Source organism: Salvelinus alpinus, chromosome 11 (assembly GCF_045679555.1).
Source record: "Salvelinus alpinus chromosome 11, SLU_Salpinus.1, whole genome shotgun sequence".
Classification (NCBI taxonomy): Eukaryota; Metazoa; Chordata; class Actinopteri; order Salmoniformes; family Salmonidae; genus Salvelinus; species Salvelinus alpinus.
The window spans coordinates 51,652,680-51,675,858 of record NC_092096.1 but is presented as its reverse complement, the minus strand read 5'-3'; the positions used below and the strand labels follow the sequence as shown (position 1 = coordinate 51,675,858).

Sequence of the window (23,179 nt, the reverse complement as noted above, 5' to 3'; positions counted from 1 at the left end):
GAGGCAGCTTGCATTTCTGAATGCAAATCTCTCCTAAAAGCAAAATATGGTCAGCATTGCTGTGTGCTGCTGGTTATAACATGGCAATAAAGAAGAGAGAGAAAGAGAGACCAGTTTAATGTTTTAAGTGGGATGCTGCAGTTTTGCACATTGTTATTTATTTTTCTTTGATATGGTGCAATATTCTATTATTATGTTGTTCAGATTGTATTCATTTTGAATTGTTACATGTATATGCACTTTGTTTATATACATTAAAAAAGTTATACTTTAAATACACATGTGTAATAGCATCCTTTTTTGCATTTAGTTCAATTTGTGGGATGCTGCAGTTTTGCAAATTGTTATTTATTTTTCTTTGACATGGTGCAATATTCTATTATGCTGTTCAGGTTGTATTAAAGAGCCGTTTGGGAGCCAAAAGAGCCGGCTCTTTTTGGTGAGCTTAGACGAACGAGCCGGTTCACTGAAAAGAGCCGGAATGCCCATCACTAACCAGAACCTTGGAATGCGTTCGCGTTTCGTTCCACAAGTAATTTCAACAACGGGCGCCTACCATAACCGAGAGAGGGGGAGCCGAGGGTGAGACGAAGAGTTTTCGCCAATATCACATCGCCATTTAGTCGTTAGATAACCGTTGTAGCTATCAGTTTAGGATACAGTCCTGCAGTTTGAAGCTTTTATTAAAATATATTCTAAATATTGGCAGCCTAACGGATATGTCTGATAACAACATAGTTGTCCTCCCCTAAAATCATAGTAAAGTAACTGGTCGCTTGATTGACGGGTCCATATTATTTGTAGGATTTGTCTTCCTACTGGAGAAAGGACTGTAAAAAAAACACGATCAGCGAAAAATAAACGTGGATGAAAGTGAAATATCAAGAAAGACTGTCGGGAGCTTCCGACGAGGTACAAGTGTGAAACACAAGAAATAACTAAAGAAGAGAAGAAGAGACAGGAGTTGTGTGATTTGCATAGTCCATATTTTGTCTGAACATTTTTGTTGACTTAAGGTAAGTAGACTATTTTATTACATGTAATAGATTGTAGATAGATACTATTACATCTATTACATGTAATAGATTTACCAACATTGTCTGTTGGTATATTTTTTTCTCATGTTATTTTAGGCAAGTATTTTGTCTTAATTTTCAAATAACATCAGCAATCGTGCAGCAATGCAAGTAAAAAACAACCCGTTTAGGACAAGATTGGACAAAGCTAGAACGTCTTGCAACTTATTCACCAAATTGAGATGTAGATGCATTTTTTCAATTCTGCAAAAGCGTACATGGTGAGAATGTTACAGTTTGTTATGATCATTTGAGTTGTGACCCCAATCTTTACCCAGCTGAGTCAAACCATGCACTTGTCTAGTCTACTAAACATTGCAGTGTCTGGTCAAATCAAATCAAAATGAATTTTGTCGTTTACACAGATTAGCAGATGTTAAAATATGTGCAGCGAAATGCTTATGTTTCTAGCTCCATCTGTGCAGTCTAACAGTGCAATACTAATACACAAATAATCCCCCCCCAAAAAAATAAGTAGTTTAAAAAACAAGAAAGAAATGGTTTAGCAGACGCTCTGTATCATCACAAACAATGGGATAAGCATACAAAAAAATATTTTCACGACGGTTAATAGGTTAAAGCCGTTTTGTGGTGTGTGTGAGAGAGTGTTCCTGTGGTGCTGCAATTGATGGTCTTTGTTCATAGTTTTCACTCCCCAGACAGAACAGAAAACCCGATAAAACCAGACTGAAACCACGGGAAGCTTGTTTCCGAATACTGACATTGATTGAATTACACGAAATAAGCATGAACTTGAACTCTGAAGGGACATTAGCCTACTATATGCCCCCGCCCCCTTCTACCCCTTCCTCATATTCCAATCAGACGCTCTTGTTTTTTTAATTTCAAAATGTTGGCCAAAATGTAAATCTATAGGCTTGTAACGGTGTTCAAGTCATATTGATATGCCTTATGCGTTTGTATTTGTGTGTGTCTCGGGCTGGGAGATGGGGATCGACCCCAGGCTGCGAGGCTGTTGGTGCGCGCGCGCCACGGGGGAAATGTGTGTCAATGTCAAACGGAGGTGTGTCGCACAGCTCGCGCTGCATGTCGACTCATCGACGTTCATGTTGTTTTCCGTACATTTCAAACATCTCAGATATGTAGGCTACAGCAAATGGCTTACGCGCACACACAAACACACACACCTGGTTGTAAACATATTTATCATGTAAATATTGAGTTGTTGTCATTCCAAGCAGTTGGTGGGTGGGGTGCTGAAGGTCCTTTTGGAGTGGCATATTTTAAGTAGGTCTACCCTGCTATTATTGGACGTTAAGGCATTGGGAATCTCTACCAAGCCCACTACTGATGTCTCCAGTTACCACTAAGAGGGAATGTGTCTATTCTTATGCTGACCATGGTATTTGGAATGGTGTTGTGTTGACTGTGTTATTGTATGTGTCTCCTTGAGTATCTTCACTATGTTAGGGTGCAGTGTGTCTCCTTTTGCTTTGCTGAATGTGGCAGTGAGTTGACTGTTGTCACTGAACAGTATGGTATTCCGCAATGGTACCCTATTCGCTACATGGTCAAAAATAATGCACCGTCTCATCTTTTGCTCTATTGTTGACTGTCAGTGAGTTGACTGTGTGTGTCGGTATACAGCCTGTCCCTCCTTTAGTTGTGTTGGCTGTGCTATTGAGTTGATTGTGTTCTTTTAGCAGTGTGGACTGTGTCATCGAGTTGACTGTGTAGTCATTGTACAATATGCCCCTCCTTTAGCTGTTTCTTTTAGCTGTGTTCACTGTGCTAGTGAGTTGATTGTGTCAGTGAGTTGACTATAGCTGTGTTGACTGTGTTTGTGTGGTTGCTGTGTCAGTGAGCTGTCAGTATCCATGTACAATATGTCCCTCCTTTAGCTGTGTTGACTGTATCATTGCAGTTCTACAGTATGTCTCTCCAGCTGTGTTGTTGACTGTATGAATGCAGTTTTACAGTGTCTCTCCAGCTGTGTTGTTGACGATATGAATGCAGTTCTACAGTATGTCTCTCTAGCTGTGTTGTTGACTGTATGAATGCAGTTCTACAGTATGTCTCTCTAGCCGTGTTGTTGACTGTATCAGTGAGTTGTCAGTCTCTATCCATGTACAGTACAGCATGTCTCTTTTAGCTGTGGCTCAGGGCCAGACACAGATAGGCCAGGCAGGACAATACTCTGTCTGTTCCCACACCGCCCTCACACACACACACAGCGCTCACAGCCGCTCAGCACAACCATATTTATAACCATCAAAACCCTCTCTGCTTCCCTCCCTCATTCATGTTTCTATCGCTGGGTCCATTTAGCTATGGGTGGTAGGGTGGTACCTTATGGTGTTTCGGTGGGAAGCCCTCAGATATGTGTTCGTGTGTGTGTGTGTGTAGGTGGGGGTGTGTGGAAGTGATGTGTGTGTGACGGGGTGTTTGTGTGTGGCGGAGGCTGGTTTAGTGCTGTAAGATATGCATTGTTTTTTGGTGTGTGGGTGGATCCATTTTCGATCCCCAAATGTATAAAATCATCTCTTTCACAACTCGTACTGACTCATGTTTTGCAACAGTCTCAACGAGCGATGTATTCCATTTTCAAATCAAAGGTTATTTGTCACGTGCACAGGATACAGCAGGTGTAAAAAGTACAGTGAAATGCTTACTTGCGAGCTCTTTCCCAACAATGCAATATTCAATATCTAAGTTAAGAAAATAAGATAAATACAAACACACACCAAATAAAAACACACGAGAATGTATGCTATATACAGGGTCACTACCAGTACCATATCAATTTGCAGGGATACTAAGAAAATACCATCAAATTTTAACTATGATCATTTTTTTATTTAATTATTATTTAAAAAATGTATCCAATTGGTAGTTACAGTCTTGTCCCATCACTGCAATATTCGGACTCGGGACAGGCGAAGGTCAAGAGCCATGCATCCTCCGAAACACAATCAGCCAAGCCGCACTGTTTTTTGACACAACGCCTGCTTAACCCAGAAGCCACACCAATGTGTCGGAGGAAACACCCTACACATGGCAACCGTGTCAGCATGCATTGTGCCTAGCCCACCACTAGTGTCACTAGTGCGCTGTGCTGTGAATGCTGTGGTCAAGTGTGCCTTGAATTCTAAATAATTCACAGACAGTGTCAACAATTTTTACGGTGGGAAATGCACATGCGGAGATTTTCCGTTCACCCACGCTGGGCCAATTGCGTCTCACAAAGACACAGTGGTTGGAACCAGACCAAAGGACAAATTTCCACCGGTCTAATGTCCATTGCTCGTGTTTCTTGGCCCAAGCAAGTCTCTTCTTCTTATTGGTGTCCTTTAGTAGTTTCTTTACAGCAATTCAACTATGAAGGCCTGATTTCTGAACAGTTGATGTTGAGATGTGTCTGTTACTTGAACTTTGTGATGCATTTATTTGGGTTGCAATTTCTGAGGCTGGTAACTCTAATGAACTTATCCTCTGCAGCAGAAGTAACTCTGGGTCTTCCATTCCTATGGCGGTACTCATGAGAGCCAGTTTCATCATAGCGCCTGATGGTTTTTGCGACTGCACTTGAAGAAACTTTAAAAGTTCTTGAAATTTTCCTGATTGACTGACCTTCATGTCTTAAAGTAATGATTGACTGTTGTTTCTCTTTGTTTATTTGAGCTGTTCTTGCCATAATATGGACTTGGACTCTCTTTCATATTGACGAAACAGTCTATGACTTTAAAAAAATTGAACCTTTATTTAACTAGGCAAGCCAGTTAAGAACAAATTCTTATTTACAATGACGACCTACCCCGGCCAAACCCGGACGACGCTGGGCCAATTGTGTGCCGCCCTATGGGACTGCCAATCACGGCCGGATGTGATACAGCCTGGATACAGTCATACAGTACATGCTTTTATTTTCTGTTGTCCTAGGCTACCTTGCTAAAATGCTTTCTCGCTAGCCTAACTTCCTTTCATTCGCAATGTTAGCTAGTTAACATAAGCCTTCATAAGCCTAGCTACATATTGAACTTCCATCCCCTCAGGCCAGGGGCACAATGTATGAATTTATGGTTGGATTAGAATCGCTGTTCTAATCATTGGCCAGTACAGAGAATTAAGTAAAACCACAAGTCCAAATCCCTATCTCCATCCGTGGCTAATTTAGGTATGGGCCAATTTTAGCTAGCTAGCTTGCTAGCCACCAGAGAACAACAACAGAACGAGATGCAACAATTCAAGTTGTTTCTGTCAATGACGTATTGCTGTCGATGTGATGTGATTGGAGTGAAGCCAAATCCAAACTGGCTTCCCTTGACACTTTTTTTTGGTGTGCCAGGACCATTCACAGTTGAGCTCACTCAGTTTAGCTCAACACTAACCGGCTATTATTTTATACTTTTTTTTTCAAGGTAGGCCAAATGCTTGCTGGCTTCCCTTACATTCAGTGCTACGGCCAGCAGCAATGTCAAACTCTTTTTGACCAGGCAGCATCAAATAGGTGACCTACACATACAGAAACCGAAGGGTGCTGTTTCGCTCGCTTGGATGCTTTCTCCGGTGAGATGCATTCAGCCTCTTGTGAATTGAAGAAACATTATGAAACACAGATAGACGAAAGATACATTATTAATATTTGTTTTCTTTATTTCTTGGTACATTTTTTGGGGAAGCCTGGCTTCCCTTAGCATCCATGATACACACCACTGCCAGTCAATAACTAACAAGACCTGGCAGTAGATAACCGATAACCCATTGCAGTTGAGCATTTCTGAAATGTTGTTGTGATGCCACTGTCTGATGTAAGCTACAGTTGATTGGTAGATAACTGATTGAGGTTGTGGGTTGCACCACAGGTGCATGGTTGATATTGGACTTGGTGTATTTGACTTTGTCACTGATAACCGAATAACATTATACAACTCTGATGTGCATTTGATTTGTAGAGATGTTTAAGGTACGATTCCTATTGTTTTATTGTTTTAGATTCAAGTTTGCTATTCACACAGCAGGTAGGCGTTGGATTAATGTTGGCTTTGCTGACCTCCTCGTTGAAAACTGAATGCAGCCAAGACATCTTGCAGCTCCACGGTGGCCTCCTACAGTTACTGGTCATATCTTGATCAGCTCTTGCCTAGCGATATCCCCTAGCTTGAAGGTGAAATTTGTGTGTAGGGGTGTGTGTGTGTGTGTGTGTGCAAGTGGTTGAGTGTGTAGTATTGTAGCACAGTGGTTAGCCCTGATTTTAATCACTGTGAACTACTGAGTCATTTTCATGAACAGGTGCACCATTATGGTCTCAGAAAAAAACTGGAAAAAAACAGTGTAAAGAGTTGAGAGAAAAACAACTAGGAGAGCTTTGGCACCTCTTGTTATCTCCATGGTGGCTAGAGTTGCTGATTATTTTCCTTTAGAAATGTTATCCTTCTGTCTTTCTCTCGGTCTCTGCTTTTTCGCTCTCTGTTTGCCTCTTCTCAAAGTTACACTCGGGCCCTATAAAATCTGCGTTGAGGAAAACGTGGACGGACACACGGAATCCAGACATTAAAACAGAGTTGATACAATATTCAAAAGTGTGTTGAACTTAGTAGGGAATCAACTAAATGTATTAAATGAATGATCTGTTCATGTCTTATGATAAACTTGGGCAAATGTATTAGTATGCATCAGTGATTCGAATTTCCTGCAACTTTCTGACGAGCCAATAAGATTTCCCACTCTCTGTGTATGTGCGGTGCGCTAACGGCTACCACTTTGTGTAGCTATTAGCGAAGATGCTAATGAAAAGTATTCTGTTAGATGGAAAGGCTTTTTTTTACCATCACATGTTTGCAAAAAAAACACCACTAAACAACAGCCTTGCTAGGTGTACACAGGAATTAAAAGTTAACTAAACCCAAAAATGTAAATAAAAAATCCCAGACCTCAAAACTGGTCTCCTGATGTGGTTTAAGCATTGTTTTGGACTTAGAACATCCAATTGAGCTGTCTTTCTATTAAAAAAGTGCGATTTTGAGAGTGAAAAACCTGGGAAAAAACCCAGGGGAAACCAAAACCTGGAAAAACAAAACGGAGAAAAAGGAATTTGGGAAAAACTTAATCAGGCAAAAAAAAAATATATGTTATAGGACCCTAGGCATACTTGTTCAAAACCAAACAGATTTTTTACTGACACACATTCACACACAGAGATAAGCTTATTCATACACACACAGTATTGGTAACATCAGTTGCTCATTTGACTAACTACTCAAAACATGAATAAGCCACCAGATCTTCTACTTCTACTATACATCATAGCTACAACAGCAAAAACAACAACATGTAGCTGCAGTGCAGAGCCTCGTCTTGCAGTGCTTCCATGTATCACGTTCAGTTTCCTTGTGCAATGTTGTTTTAAGCACAGTTATGAACCCAATAACTAGCCTACGGATGTTGTTGCACTCGCTTTGTCACATTCTGAATGAATGTGTGCATTTATGTGAGAAATCAGCATATGCGCCCAGCAATTGTCATACTTGAGTAAAAGTAAAGATACCTTAATAGAAAATGACTCAATTAAAAATGAAAGTCACCCAGTAAAATACTACTTCAGCTACCTGGCCCAATGCATAGTGCCAACTGTAAAGTTTGGTGGAGGAGGGATAATGGTCTGGGGCTGTTTTTCGTGGTTCAGGCTAGGCCCCTTAGTTCAATTGAAGGGAAATCTTAACGCTACAGCATACAACGACATTCTAGACAATTCTGTGCTTCCAACTTTGTGGCAACAGTTTGGGGAAGGCCCTTTCCTGTTTCAGCATGACATTGCCCCAGTGCACAAAGCGTGGTCCATACAGAAATGGTTTGTTGTGTGAAAGAACGGTGTGAAAGAACTTGACTGGCCTGCACGGAGCGCTAACCTCAACCCCATCCCATTTTGGGATGATTTGGAACGTTGACTGCGAGCCAGGCCTAATCGCCCAACATCAGTACCCGGCCTCACTAATGCTGTTGTGGCTGAATGGAAGCAAGTCCCCGCAGCAATGTTCCAATGTAGTAGAAAGCCTTACCAGAAGAGTGGAGGCTGTTATAGCAGCAAAGTGGGGACCAATTCCATATTAAGGCCAATGATTTTGGAATGAGATGTTCGACGAGCACATACTTTTGGTCATGTAGTGTATCAAAAGTAAAAGAAGAAGTATAAATAATTTAAAATCCCTTACATTAAGGAAACCAGACAGCACCATTTTATTTGTATTTATTTGGTTACAGATAGCCAGACATTACAAAGCAGAAGATGGCCAGGGATGTTTGTGAACTGGATCCTTGTCTTGACCTGCTAAGCATTCAAAATGTAACGAATACTTTTGGGTGTCAGGGAAAACGTATGGGCTAAAAAGTACATTATTTTCTTTCGGAATGTAGTGGAGTAAAAGTAAAAGTTTTCAAAAATATAAATAGTAATGTAAAGTACAGATACCCCCCAAAACTACTTAAGAAGTACTTTCAAGTATTTTTACTTACTTACTTTACACCACTGTATACACCTAGGTGTTTAATATGCATGTTCCCATGGAGAAGCAACATTACCTTGGTCCACACGCACACACCCACCACAACACAGAGTTGAATATTTATCATCTCAACCTTTCAGCCTACATTCCAGATTTAGACTCTACTTAGTGTGTGTGTGTGTGTTTGTCTGGCGCTTGGGCAATAGAGAGAGAGGAGCCAAATGAGAGAGGGGAGCTCCGGGCCAACATGGTTGTTTACCCTGCTTCCCTTTTCACTGGAAGCTTGTTGTTGGATGGAGAGAGATAGTCTGAGAGAGATGAGAAGGAAAAGAGAGGGAGTGAATGAGAGAGAAACGGAAAATAAAGATTGAGCGAGATGTGAATAGTAGGGGCAGAGTAATAGAAAGAGATTGACAAGAGACTGAGAAAGGTGAAGAGAGAGGGAGAGAGAGACAGAAAGGACAACAGACATAGGGAGTACAGAGAGGAGAGAGAAAGATAGAAGTAGAGGGCAAAAGAGAGAGAGAGAGCTATACAGACAGAGACAAAACAGAGACAGAAGTAGAGAGACGAAACCGAGAGAGCTAGAAAAGAAAGAGGTATATTATTGAGAAAAAGAGGGAAAACGAGAAATATATCAATGTGAACTGATAGTTATTCAGCTCACGTCTGACTGCAGGTGTGTTAGAGACGAATTGGCCTCTCAGAGGGGCACCGCAGGGTGAGTAGGCCACACACACACACACAAACACACACAAACACACACACACACACACACACACACACACACACACACACACACACACACACACACACACACACACACACACACACACACACACACACACACACACACACACACACACACACACACACACACAGTAGTGTTAGCACTCAGCACAGGAACACAGTAACACTGGACACACCTCAGTGAGCAGCAGGATGTGAGCTATAGATCCTGAATATCCTGAAGCCACCCAGAAATAAGACATTTGGAGAAAGTAATGTCCGACTCCGCAACTCTGATATTCTACTACAGGGATTCACTTACTTTAACAGTGCTTTTTCATAGAAATAAGATTTATTTTCTATTTTATCGCTTTAGGCAGACAACCCTGTAAGGATAGTGCAAGCTTTTAGAGCAGGTGTCCCTAATTCAGGTCCTTGAGGGGTCTGTAGAGTCCAGAGGTTTTCATGATGCTCTGTTGACTATGGCCTATAGTTGGCGGTGTGTATGTTGCAACTATAGACTAGGTGTCTAGAGTGGAGTGGAGTAGACTCTCTGGTCAGTCAGTCAAGGATTGATCAATGAAGGGTGAACAGAGAACCAACAGAGACCAGAGAGGCACAAAGCAGATAAAAAAGGCACTGACCTGTATTAGCCTTGCATCAGAGAAGGATTTTTTCATCTGTGTACTGAGAAAGATCCGTCTCTGTGTAGAGAATAGCGGCCAGAAGGATGTTTCCTCAGATAACTTGCTAATCCTCTAGCTATGCTTCTGTGTTTGTTATCAAATCCACTCATGATCCTCTTCTATGCACAGAGCCAATAGAGAGAGCAGGGCTTGTGTTAAAAAAAGCTAAAAAAAATATATAAATATATATTAAAAATATCAAGTGTCTCAGAGAAAGAGTAGCTGATCCTAGATCAGCGCTAGATGAATACAGGCCCATATCTGTGTCAATACTGTAACACTTGGTAGTCTCTGTAGTGCAATAAGTCTATCCATCAGTCACAGCATTTTGTAAAGCGATCCAAGACTGATTGATAACAGTTCAAAGCTAGCAATCAAAGCTCACTTGAAGTAGAGCGCCGAACGATGTTAATATCGAGTAATATCCGTGTATTTGATGGTGAATCCATGAGTTACTCTGATACTGTACCTCATACCTGGGTTGCATTTTCAGAACGATGAGATATAAATAAATGATATAGAACAGTAATGATTCTGTGTCAAGGGTAGAGCTGTGGCGGTATCGAAATTTCATCAGCCGGTGATTGTCAAATAACTGTCGATCTCACGATGATTGACCGTTAATTAACATGAACACATTTAGCATCTCCTGTCTTCCACACAAAGCCTAAAAGCCACTGATACAGACCTTTGGAACATCTACACAGTAGTCTAATAAATCCATGTAATATAGCCTACACCTTCACAATAAATCCATTATTTATTTTAGACAGGTCTAAAGAAACATGATATGAAGAACAGAATAGCATACTCTGAGTTGTCTTTATGTTAAGTCCTGATATGGCTATGCCATATGGATGTGGCTACATTAGTTCATTTAGCAGACACGATTTGGTTAGAATTCCGTGGCATTATTTTATATTATTTTATAGTATGAAGAATAGAATTTAACAAAGCTGGATAAAATAGAAAGTATATTTTCTCCAAACGAGGGAGTGCGCACATGCAGCTATTCTGTGTTGAGTGGTTAGCAAAGAAATAGGTACTCCTATATGCTTAATTTAGAGTTATTAATGTAACTTTAGTTGTGATACAAACATAGGGCTATATGTTTTTATTTTTAATACATTGTAAGGCTGCATGATGCGACTCTAATGATGATTTGAAAAAAGTCGCTTGAAAGGCATGAGCTCTGTTTGTTTTTTCCGCAGGCTGTACACACTTCATCAGTCTCTCATTCACAAGCATAATGCCTCGCCTTGATAATGCCTCGAATTTCCTGGCGGCATCCCCTTTGTGTGGCTGTAATGCACCCTAAAAAAAATCTGTGACTTTTGCGGCCAGTGGCTGTTGTTCACTTCTCCCTGAGTACTGTGTGCTGCGAAGCACCTCTCACGCACATGGCTCTCCATCACGTGATCGGGTCTTTCTCACAGGCCCTTCGGGGATGCACTGCATGCGTCTTTATCCAATTCCGAGGTGCATATTGAAGATATTGGATGAACTGTCCACATTTACTTTTCGTCAGCCAACAAAATGAGAAGGCCTAACGAACAGCAAAAGCACCAGTCTATGTCAAGCTACTATCCCCCGTAGTACAAAAGTCAACCTATTCTATTCTGTGCGATAAATAAATATTCCAAATATAGTCTGGGACAGTTGTGGGATGAGATAGATCCCAAATTAATACAACCACTTGCATCCCAAAAACTTTTTTAAGCAATGAGGCTCACGCAACAGATCAGAACATTATGCTTAAAATGTGATAAACTATTTGGCTATTTTTTCACATTATAAGCGCAGCAATGCGCACACGGCAGTAGGCTATAAGCGCGAATGTTCCGTTAGGGGGAAAACACAATTTTTTAAAGTGACTGCAAATGCGATTATGCATGTAATGCTTTTATTATAAAGGTGCATTTTTATGGTGAAAATTATCTTCCCTAAATTGTAACTCACGCAATGCTTATGCCAGTTAGGCTTTAGGCTAGGCTACATGAGGTGTGCTACTATGATTCGAAAAAGTCGCAAAAAAGGCATTTTCTCTTGCCTTACGCTGGGCATCGTTCACAAGTGATAATATATAATTCACAAGTGATAGGCTAATATTGTTACACATCAGACTATTCTTGATTTAATCTTGTCTTTACATATACTAAATAGTATATGTGTGAAATTTGTTTTGATTTAGAATGGACCATTTTAATGCACCTGTCTCAAAACTGGCAGGGGAAAAATACATGTTATCTATACACTTAAATAGCGAATGGAGGACACTTTTCCCATAGTTCATTTTCATGCAAGCCAGGTAGGCTATACTCCTGTTGTAAAGATAAGCAATGTGCTTATTATTAGAAATGTGGAGAAATAAATATAGTAAGCGTAGCCTATAGAAAGCTGATGGGATCCTCCTCTTTTTAGTAGAGTCATCACTCTGTTTTCTCGTGCAGTTGCATAGCCTATAGAAATATTGCGCAACATGAAAAGCTTGTGTATACACAATTATCCAGTGAGAGTTAATTTTTGGTGCTTAAAAGCTGATTACCGTGTCAGCCTGCCCATCGCTTCAGGAAATGATAACAGAAGCTAAGCAGCGGTTGAAAAACATCCATAATTCCAAGAACAAACTGGAGAGAGAGGGAGAAAGAAAGGGAGAAGGAGGGAGAGAGACTGTGTGTGTGTGTGTTGTTTTTCAGCTGGCAACAGTCTCTTAGCCCTCCCCTCTCTCTCCCTCTCTCTCGATCTCCCCTCTCTCGCTCTGTAGTGACATATTCCCTGAGCAGTTTAACAGTTATTACATGCTCTAAAACACACTGACTCACTGAAAGAGAGAGAGAGAGAGAGATAGACGGAAAAAGGGGGAGAGAGGTAGAGAGAGTGTGTGTGTTTGAGAGAGGGAGAGAGAAAGGAAGAGAGTTTGTTTGAGAGAGAAGGATAGGGCAAAAGAAAGAGAGGGAAAGGGAGATGGATGTATAGAGGGAGGGAGGTAGGCAAGGAGGTAGGGAGGGACTTAGGGAGGATTCAAGTTCTTTAGCAGGGACTGAGTCGACATGGAGATGATGTGTAATGGAGGGAAGTACAGTATGTGTGAAATATTGGTGTTAAGTTAATTATTTTCTCTGTCCAGTCGATACCTAACTAACAATCCCTGGCAGTAGATAACACATTGTTGCTGATCTTTTTATGAAATACTGTTGTGATGCAATGTCATTGTCTGAGTTGATTTGCAGAGAGCTGATATATAGTGCCTTCGGAAATAATTAATAGCCCTTGACTTTTTCCAAATTCTGTTACGTTACAGCCTTATTCTAAAATTGATTAAATCAAAAAAAAATCATCAGCAATCTACACACAATACCCCATAATGACAAAGTGCAAAAGTTCTTTTTGAAATTTTTGCAAATGTATTTCAAAAAAATACTGAAATACCTTATTTACATAAATATTCAGACATTTTGCTATGAGACAAGAAATTGAGTTCAGGTGCATCCTGTTTCCATTGATCATCCTTGAGATGTTTCTACAACTTGATTGGAGTCCACCTGTGGTAAATTCAATTGATTTGACATGCTTTAGAAAGGCACACACCTGTCTATATAAGGTCCCACAGTTGACAGTGCATGTCAGAGCAAAAAACATGTTTTTCAGGAGCAGGGACTAAGAGACTAGTCAGAATCAAGGCAAAGATCAACAGAGCAGAGAGATCCTTGATAAAAACCTGCTCCAGAGTGCTCAGGACCTCAGACTGGGGGCGAAAGTTCACCTTCCAACAGGACAACAACCCTAAGCACACAACCAAGACAACACAGGAGTGGCTTCAGGACAAGTCTTTGAATATCCTTGAGTGGCCCAGCCAGAGCCCGGACTTGAACCCGATCGAACATCTCTGGAGAGACCTGAAAATAGCTGTGCAGCAACGCTCCCCATCCAACCTGACAGAGCTTGAGAGGATCTGATGAATGGGAGAAACTTCCCAAATACAGGTGTGCCAAGCTTGTAGAGTCATATCCAAGAAGAATCGATGCTCTAATCGCTGCCAAAGGTGCTACAACAAAGTTCTGAGTAAAGGATCTGAATACTTATGTAAATATGTATTTTTTTTTTTTTTTTTACCTGTTTTTGCTTTGTCATCGTGGGGTATTGTGTGTAGATTGATGAAGGGAAAAGGATGTAACGAAACAAAATGTGGAAAAAGTCAAGGGGTCTGAAAACTTTCCATACACGCTGTACATTCACATTGTTATTTATTATTATGGTTTGTATTGTGTATAACCAATTGGATTTGATGATTTTCTCTCTGATAGCCAAGTCCTTCCACGTAATGAGTTTGCTGTAATGAGGCCTTTGACATCCAGTCGCTTGCTAACATGCTAATTAACATGCATCTACATTACATTAGCTATGCTAATACTATTATGAAGGGAAAACAGATTATAGTTTAGCTACAACCACTATCTCACAATAACAGAGTACAACACTGACAGTATGTTACAGTAAATATTGTAAGACGAAATGTAATTTTTTTATGTAACTGGCTGGTTCATTCTGATATGATGGATGAGTTTCTTATTCTTCTTTTTCTCTGCTTCTGAGGGATATCCTGTTTCTAAATGTCCACTGCCTGACAGAATAGGCAAGATAATTCTAGGAGAGGGATTCTCCACTAGTTAGCCACAAGTTACAATTTCGGACACGGCCGATTTGATACGACCAAATGAAAATTAAAAGTATGTGGCACAAGTTGATTATGTGGTATTTGTCAACCTGAAATATTGATTCTTATATCTAGGATGCTTATATCTGAGATTTAGGAGTATTCAATTATTGTGGAAGGTGTATTTCTACTGTTTGTGTGTGTGTGTGTGTGCGTGAGCGTGTGCGTGTGACTGTGTGTCTTTGTCTGTGTGTTACTGATAAGTAATGAAGTCATTTTTTCCAAATTGTGCCACCAAACTCCTTGCCAAGACCACAGCACTCCAATGAGCCTGATAAGACCAAGTCGCTGTGAAGAGAGAAATATACAGGGGGAGACAGAAGGAGAGAAATAGAGAAAGGGACAGAGACAAACAGAGAGAAGGGGGGGGGGAGAAAGAGTGAAGGAAAAAGAGCAAAGGACAGAGGGGGCGGGAGAACGACAGATGTGTGCAGACTGTGTGCCGGGGTGACGCTCTCTGATGACTAATCACAGGCACCCTAGGGGCCACACACACACACACACACACACACACACACACACACACACACACACACACACACACACACACACACACACACACACAGCTCTAGCTATGAACAGTCAAAGCCGAACACACACCCACACACAGGGAGGAGTCAGGCTATTGGTTTCTAAACGAGGTCCCCCAGCCAATGTTCAGGTCAAATGTAAATGTCTATAGGTGAAGCCAAAGTAGGTAAGGGTTTGGTTAAAACCTGGGTATGGTAAGGGTTACGTTTTGGGATAAGGTTAAGACTTTAAAAAATGATGAAACGGGCTGTTTAGGCCCAACCTCTGTCTTCATCAACAACTCCCTAGCAAGCCACGAGTCTGCTAGATGGTAATAGGTGCTCAAGTTTTCCCCTAGTCTGTCTGCCTGCCTGCCTGCCTGCCTGCCTGCCTGTCTGTCTGCCTGCCTGTCTGTCTGCCTGTCTGTCTGTCTGTCTGTCTGCCTGCCTGTGTCTGCCTGCCTGCCTGTCTGTCTCTACCACTTTATCTCTCTATCACTTCATTATTTTTCTTCCTCTTGTCTTCCCAGTTAATTATTTAGAGTTCATTTTAATTTCAACTCTAATTATTAATTCACTTCTAGAGTCCCATAGAACTGTGAAGGTACCAGATTAGTAAACCAATATATTTATGCTGTAGGATAAAGCAAGAAATATTCTCCCTCCTGGGGACATTTCCCACATACCCATGATGACAAAGGCTATTTTAAATTTAGGGATTAGGGTTAGGGTTAGGGTTGCAATTAGGGTTAGAATTATAGTAAGGGTAAGGGGTTAGGTTTAGGGTTAGGAGTTAGGTTTAAGGTTTGGGTTAGGGAGACGGATTAGGGATTAGGGAAAATAGGATTTTGAATGGAAATCCATGTTAGGTCCCCACGAGGATAGAAGATCAAAATAGGTGTGCGTTTGTGCACTGTGTGCGTGAGTGAGTGTGCGTGTCTATGTTCATGTGTATCTATGTTCATGTGTGTTTTCATGTGTGTTCATGTGTATCTAGTTCATGTGTGTCTATGTTCATATGTGTCTATGTTCATATGTATCTATGTTCATGTGTGTCTATGTTCATGTGTGTGTTCATGTGTATCTATGTTCATGTGTGTTCATGTGTGTTCATGTGTGTTTTCATGTGTATCTATGTTCATGTCTATGTTCATGTGTGTGTTCATGTGTGTCTATGTTCACGTGTGTCTATGTTCATGTGTGTCTATGTTCATGTGTGTCTATGTTCATGTGTGTCTATGTTCATGTGTGTGTTAATGTGTGTCTATGTTCACGTGTGTGTTCATGTGTGTCTATGTTCATGTGTGTCTATGTTCATGTGTGTCTATGTTCATGTGTGTTCATGTTCATGTGTGTCTATGTTCATGCGTGTCTATGTTCATGTGTGTTCATGTTCATGTGTGTCTATGTTCATGTGTGTGTTCATATGTGTCTATGTTCATGTGTGTCTATGTTCATGTGTGTGTTCATGTGTGTTCATGTTCATGTGTGTCTATGTTCATGTGTGTGTTCATGTGTGTTCATGTGTGTCTATGTTTATGTGTGTGTGTTCATGTGTGTCTATGTTCATGTGTGTTCATGTGTGTCTATGTTTATGTGTGTGTGTTCATGTGTGTCTATGCTCATGTGTGTGTTCATGTGTGTATATGTTCATGTGTGTCTATGTTCATGTGTGTATATGTTCATGTGTGTATATGTTCATGTGTGTGCATGTGTGTCTATATTCATGTGTGTGTGTGTGTGTGTGTGTGTGTGTGTGTGTGTGTGTGTGTGTGTGTGTGTGTGTGTGTGTGTGTGTGTGTGTGTGTGTGTTCATGTGTGTCTATGTTCATGTGTGTCTATATTCATGTGTGTGTGTGTGTGTTCGTATGTGTGTGTGTTTGTGAGAGACAAACAGAGAGAGAAAAAATAAAAAGAGAGAGAGATGCTATAATATTAGAATATATATTCATGTATACATTCATTTATCTTTGTAGGACGTGAACAAGTGACGCCATGACGACCGAGATGCAGGAGATCGCCATTACGGAGGAGAAGCCTTTACTTCCGGGTCAGCCCGATCCTGCAAAGGTCAGTGAGTGTACACACACCCACGTATATATACAGGACCTTCCACCCTCTGTCATACACACATGCTTGCAACCTCAACTCTCACACATACACACATTACATATATACCCCCTCATCCAGCCTCATCATACATACATGCTGCCACACCCTATTTCCACATACCACATACATGTTTATACTGTATTTTGTGTGTGTACGTGTATGTGTGTAGTTGCTAGGCTGGCTCAGATATGAGAGCTCGGTTGATGTCACCCTGAGGGTGTGAGAGATGAGAGGCTCCTCTCTCCCTGATGTTGTTATATACTGCAGAGCTGGAGAGTATGGTCGGGATATGTACTCTCACTGCTGCCAACTGCAGGCGGTGGACAGTTAGGGGAACTGCAGACTCAAAGGCATATTCACAAAATGGCTCGGAGTAGTAGTGCTGGTCTAGGATCAGGCCCCATCTATCCATATAATCATAATTAATATAGTAACTGATCCTAAATCAGCACTCCCACTCTGAGACTCTTTGTGAATACGGGCTCAGGACTCATGTTAGTGGGTTGATTCTGGGTTGATTCTGTGAAATGTCTTTGCCAATGAACAGCTGCACATTAGCTTCCCAGAGAGGTTCCAGATGTATTTCACAATGGTCTTGTGTGGCCGGAAATGTGTCTTGTTTTGGCTGCATCATGGTTTCTATCCATCTTGCTAGGATGCTGAGGCTGCAGCTCGAATACTGTTGGACCAGGGCCAGGTAAGATTGTTTATTCTCCTGTTACTGTACGTACGGTATGTGTGTGCATGTGTCTCGTGTCACGTGAAAGTATGTTTTCTCAACATATATTTGTGTGCGTACGTGTTACATATGTGTATGTGTGTATTAGTGCCTGAATGTTCATATGTGCACTTGTAGGTAACTCTCTCTCTCTCTCTGTCATCCTCCAGGAACACAGTATTGAGACACCTCATGGTCTCCTCCACGTGACTCTCCATGGAACCTCTAACACACGCCGTCCCGCCATCCTCACCTTCCACGATGTGGGTCTGGACAGTGAGTCTCTCTCTTTACCTCTTAATATTTCTCTCTCTCTCTTTTTCTGGCTATTTCTCTCTCCCCCTCGCTCTCATGCTCTTACTCTGTCTTTCTCTTTCATCTCTCTTTTTTTGTATACCTTTCCCCGCTCATCCCCTCCAGCAATTTTCCCTCTTTCATTTTGAGTTTCCCCTTCAGTTCAGCACCTGCCCTTTCTTCATTTATGCTTTTCAAGTTGTAATTCTCTCACTTTCTCTTTCTCACTCTTGCTTTCTCTCTCTCTCCCATTTTCTCTCCCTTTCTCCCTTTCTCTCCTATCTCTGTCTCTCTCTCGCTCTTTCTCTCTCTCCCTCTCACAGGTAAAAGCTGCTTCTCTCCTCTGTTTAAATTTGAGGAGATGCAGGAGATAGTGAAAAACTTCACTCTGGTCCACATTGACGCTCCTGGCCAAGAGGAGGGGGCTGCCACCTATCCTATGGGGTATGCATATCATGTGTGTGCGTGCGTGCGTTTGTGTGTGTTAGGGTTGGGCTGTATACAGATTTTCATAACTTAATACCGTTCCTGTACCATACTGCTAACAAATGCTAAGAAAGTACTAGGGAATTCCCATAGCGGACACTAGCTTAATGCTAACAAGCGCAAGCAAACATCAACGAAATGCAAGGACAGACAACCCAGCTAATAATGCTATACAACTGTCTCAAAAGGCGATTCACACTTGATCCAGGAGGGGATTGATTGTCTCTGCTGTTACCATTAAGCTTGATCTTGCAAGCTAGCCACCTATAGCTAGCAAGTTAGCAAACCAAATGCATAGCTGGAGCCCTGAGCTGGAGACAATGTATTTGGCACATCTTAGATAGCTAGTTAACTTATGAGACGTTTAGCCGGCAAACATTAGTATTGAATTTCAAGTTTAACATGAAACTTCCGTTTGCGCCACGTGAGCAAACATCCCATGTGACTGGCTCAATTTATTTGGTATATTTTCTGTTGACGGTATTGAAAATCATATCGTCACTATTTCAAAATACCCCGGTATGTACAGTATACCGCCCAATCCTAGTGTGTGTGTGTGCATGTTTTGTATTTAAGTGTTCATAATAAACATGTTCCCGCTCATGTTTTTTAGATACCAGTATCTGTCCATGGAGCAAATTGCAGAGATGATCCCTGCTGTGCTGACATATTTCAAGTGAGTCAGACTTATTTCACCGTCATGACATAATACTCGCTCGTTTACCAGCATGTCCACTATAAAGCAAAATAGTATTTTATAACGTAGTTTCAAAAACATCTACTGGAGTTCACAACACTGAAACACAGACATATTGGCCCTAATAGAACATCTGTCAATCAGTTTGTTCTCTCTCACTGTTCTAGTTTCCGTTCTGTCATCGGAGTTGGAGTGGGAGCTGGGGCTTACATTCTCTCCAGGTTCACAGTGAGCGTCTGATTTCTCCTTGTCATGTTACCGCCCCCTGTATCAGTTCATACAGCTGCCCTGGGAGAAATCACAGTATACCATTCTGTTAGCTTCTGCTAGGCAGTCTCTTGGTAGTCTGTGCATTGGACTAACATGGGTTAGCATATATTTGCTATATGGTGCTCTCCACAGTGGATACCAATGCTCGCTTCTTTTTTCAATTTCTACAATTCAACAGTCTCATCATACAATTGACCTATTTTTTTCTCTCTCTCTTTCCTTCTCTCTCCTCCGTCCTCTCAGATGGCCCACCCAGACTCAGTTGAAGGTCTCGTTCTCGTCAACATTGACCCTCAGGCTAGAGGGTGGATGGACTGGGCTGCCCAGAAGGTTACTGTCTCTTCAATATGCTCACAGATGTAGCATCTTAATTTGAGCTATGTGCTTACAGATGTAGGATCTTCATTTCAGCCACTTTGCTATAGCAGGAAAATAATCATGCCGCAACTGGAAACGTCAAACTGGAAATGACAACATTTAGCCTTTTAAAAACACAAATGTACTACAAGTTTGCATTTTCCTGCCATGCAGGAAAATTCTCTGCAAAAAAAGAGTGATCAAATTAAGATCCTACATCTGTATAATACTGGCAACATTAGCATGAAATATTATCATTATCAATACTCCCAGAAGATTTTTGACTATATTCATGAGTACTATCAGCATTTCTATCAATTTGACAATATCAATCCCATATCCTATTCAATATCACCATTACTCTTCTGTGTTGTTGTGTTGACATCTACACTACAATTCAAGTGGATACTCAATTACCAGTGCATATATCCATTACTCTTGATCTAGCAGTTAATAAACAGTCATTACTGTCTCAGACAATGGGATATTTTGATTACGTTGGCAATTTCATAAAGTAACATGTAGATGAGGAAAATAGATAGTGGAATTGTATTCATGGTGGTTTTACTGTATACATGATATTGACTAAGCTGTTATTGATTTGTCCTAACTATACCTCTCTCTCTCTCGCTATTTCTCTATCTCTCTCTCTCTTTCTGTCTCTCTTTATTTCTCAATCTCTCTCTTTCTTTCTTTCTGTTTCCAGATCACCACCCTGACATCCTCCCTCACGGAGCAGATCTTGAGTCATCTCTTCAGTCAGGTGTGTGTGTGTGTGTGTGTGCGTACTTGCGCGCGTGCATGCATGCATATGTGTGCGTGTGTGTCTGTGTGTGTGTGCGTGGGTGGGTGGTATCAAATTATGTGTGTGTTATCATAGACTGGAACCCGATGTGGGGTTTTCTTTATCTTATAAAACTCACATTGTTATTGTATCATTTCTGTCTTGGTTTGTAGGAGGAGATGTCAGCTAACGCAGACCTGGTGAAGTCACACAGAGATCGCATCTCCAAAGCCCCCAACCTCATCAACATCGAGCTTTTCTGGAGGGGCTACAACAGGTACACACAGGCACACACACACAGGCTCACATGCACGCGTGCACACATACACACTAACAAACCTACAATAGTGTAACCTTTCCTTTCCTCTTTTCCAGCCGTAGGGATCTGATCATTGACCGTACCAGCAACTTCAAGTAAGCATTTCACCATCAGACCACTTACATCAGCTGTGACAATAGTATGGAATAGGTCTCTCACTCTTTCCATTGAATATACCTAAGAGTCTCTCTGTCTCTCTCAATCTATCTCTTTGTCTTTGTCTCTCTCTGTCTATCTCTCTCTCTTCTTTCTCAGGTGTCCTGTGATGCTGGTGGTCGGGGATCAGGCACCTTATGAGGAGGCTGCTGTACGTTTTCGTCTTTCTATCTTAATGTAGGCCTACCATGTAGGCATCGAACACACCCAGGTGAAGTGAGTGTAGTGATGTTGATTTAATTCCAAGTTTTCCCCTCCATGTCCACCAGGTGGAGTGCAACAGCAAACTGGACCCAACAACAACCTCATTCCTCAAGGTACTCAAGCTTTCTTCATCACCCCCTCATTCCTCAAAACAAACCACACACACAGGCCATTTTCCTCAGACACTCAGTTGCTACTAAACACAAAATTGTCCTCATCTTCTTCTTCAGATGGCAGATGCTGGCGGTCTTCCCCAGCTTACCCAGGTAAGACACATTAAACATGCCAAGTTGTTAAATACATATATTTTTAGTTCATACAAGTTGTGAATTTAACATGTGTTTTGGTGCTAATACAGAAATACAGCACTTATCATTATGAATACAACTAACCATCCAGTAACTATTGTAATTCCTGCATGTCTATGTCCTTGTACAAATATAGATTTTATATTACGTATTTTATGGATAAAATCGAATGTACCTTCTGTGTTTACTTAAAGCCCAGCAAATTGACCGAGGCTTTCAAGTACTTCATTCAGGGGATGGGCTACAGTAAGTTTGCCTCAGTTTGTAATATGTGGCTATGACGACCCACTGTGACCTTTTGTGCTACTGTCTCTCTGTATCAATCTAATTATCCTCCTTCTCTCGCTCTTTTCCACCCTCCCTCTTGCTCCCTCTCCCACAGTGGCATCGTCCGTCATGACCCGTCTGTCTCGTTCACGCACCACCTCGCTGTCTTCCTCTTACTCCATGGAGGGGGAGCGCGAGCGTTCTCGTACCCTGTCTCAGAGCTCTCAGGGTGGGCAGATGCCCCCCAGCCCCTCCCATACCATGGAGGTGTCCTGCTGAAGAAAGTTAGGGAGACAGAGATTGAGAGTGTGTCTGAGAGAGGGGGGAGGGGGGGGGTGGAGAATGGAATGGAATGGAGAGAGGGCAGAGGACCAGCTGAGAGAGAGAAGGTTTTATGGGAACGTGGATGTAAAGGAGAGGAAGAGGGACAGAGTGAGAATGAAAGACAGTTACTTAAACACTGTCATCTATTAATCTCTTCACCCAGACAGGGAAGGATAAAGGGAATGGATAAACGAAAAAAGGGAATGGAAGAAAGGAAGTTTTTAGGAACAAGGGAGGGAAAATAAGGAAAAGGGTAGCAAGGACAGGGCGTTTTAGGGGCGTCGGCAGTCCTCTCTCCCCCTCTATCGGAACATCTGTCAGCCAATAGAGCCTATTAACCTAGAGAGTGGAAGTGACCTGTAGCGATCTCACCTTAGTGTTCACCAGTAGAAATAATTATGATAATGAGAAAGATTATGATGATATTAACACTATTAATAATGACAATGACAATAATGTCATAGTAATATTATTTTTTAAATTATCTTTATTTTAAAGTATGAAATACAAGGGAAAAAAGACTACAGCAGAAATACTTATAATGAAAATGTGTGTCTGTCAACTCCTTTAATAAAACATGTGTGGTCTTTTTAATTTTTTCTTTTTGTAACCTGCCTCAGTGAAGGGTTGAAGTTTCTCATTGGTCACTTGATCCTTAACCATAGCAACGGCCAGTGAGAATCTACTTCCTCCTCGCTGTTGCCAGGTA

The 23,179-nt window shown here is 41.4% G+C and overlaps 1 protein-coding gene across 2 annotated transcripts; it reads left to right on the top strand.

The window, feature by feature from the left end:
- Positions 1-530: 530 nt before the first annotated feature.
- Positions 531-23,064, top strand: LOC139534355 (protein NDRG2). 2 transcript variants are annotated; one of them, XM_071333445.1, is made up of 16 exons: positions 531-1,016; positions 17,151-17,244; positions 17,942-17,983; positions 18,175-18,280; positions 18,622-18,742; positions 19,398-19,460; positions 19,649-19,709; positions 19,995-20,081; positions 20,815-20,871; positions 21,066-21,169; positions 21,268-21,306; positions 21,467-21,518; positions 21,637-21,684; positions 21,802-21,837; positions 22,074-22,125; positions 22,262-23,064. In XM_071333445.1, exons 2-16 carry the CDS (start codon positions 17,170-17,172, stop codon positions 22,423-22,425), a joined length of 1,107 nt encoding a protein of 368 aa, XP_071189546.1. In that variant the 5' UTR covers positions 531-1,016; positions 17,151-17,169; the 3' UTR covers positions 22,426-23,064. The 2 variants fall into 2 exon arrangements, with proteins under 2 accessions (XP_071189546.1, XP_071189547.1); XM_071333446.1 differs by lacking the exon at positions 531-1,016 and adding an exon at positions 9,123-9,257.
- The last annotated feature ends 115 nt before the right edge of the window (positions 23,065-23,179 follow it).

What these genes read in the sequence shown, in the direction of transcription:
- LOC139534355 (XM_071333445.1), top strand. Translation starts at nt 17,170, where the DNA reads ATGACGACCGAGATGCAGGAGATCGCCATTACGGAGGAGAAGCCTTTA. An exon ending in TGAGTCATCTCTTCAGTCAG is followed by an intron (nt 20,872 to 21,065) that starts GTGTGTGTGTGT and finishes CTTGGTTTGTAG; the next exon opens with GAGGAGATGTCAGCTAACGC. An exon ending in CATTCAGGGGATGGGCTACA is followed by an intron (nt 22,126 to 22,261) that starts GTAAGTTTGCCT and finishes CCTCTCCCACAG; the next exon opens with TGGCATCGTCCGTCATGACC.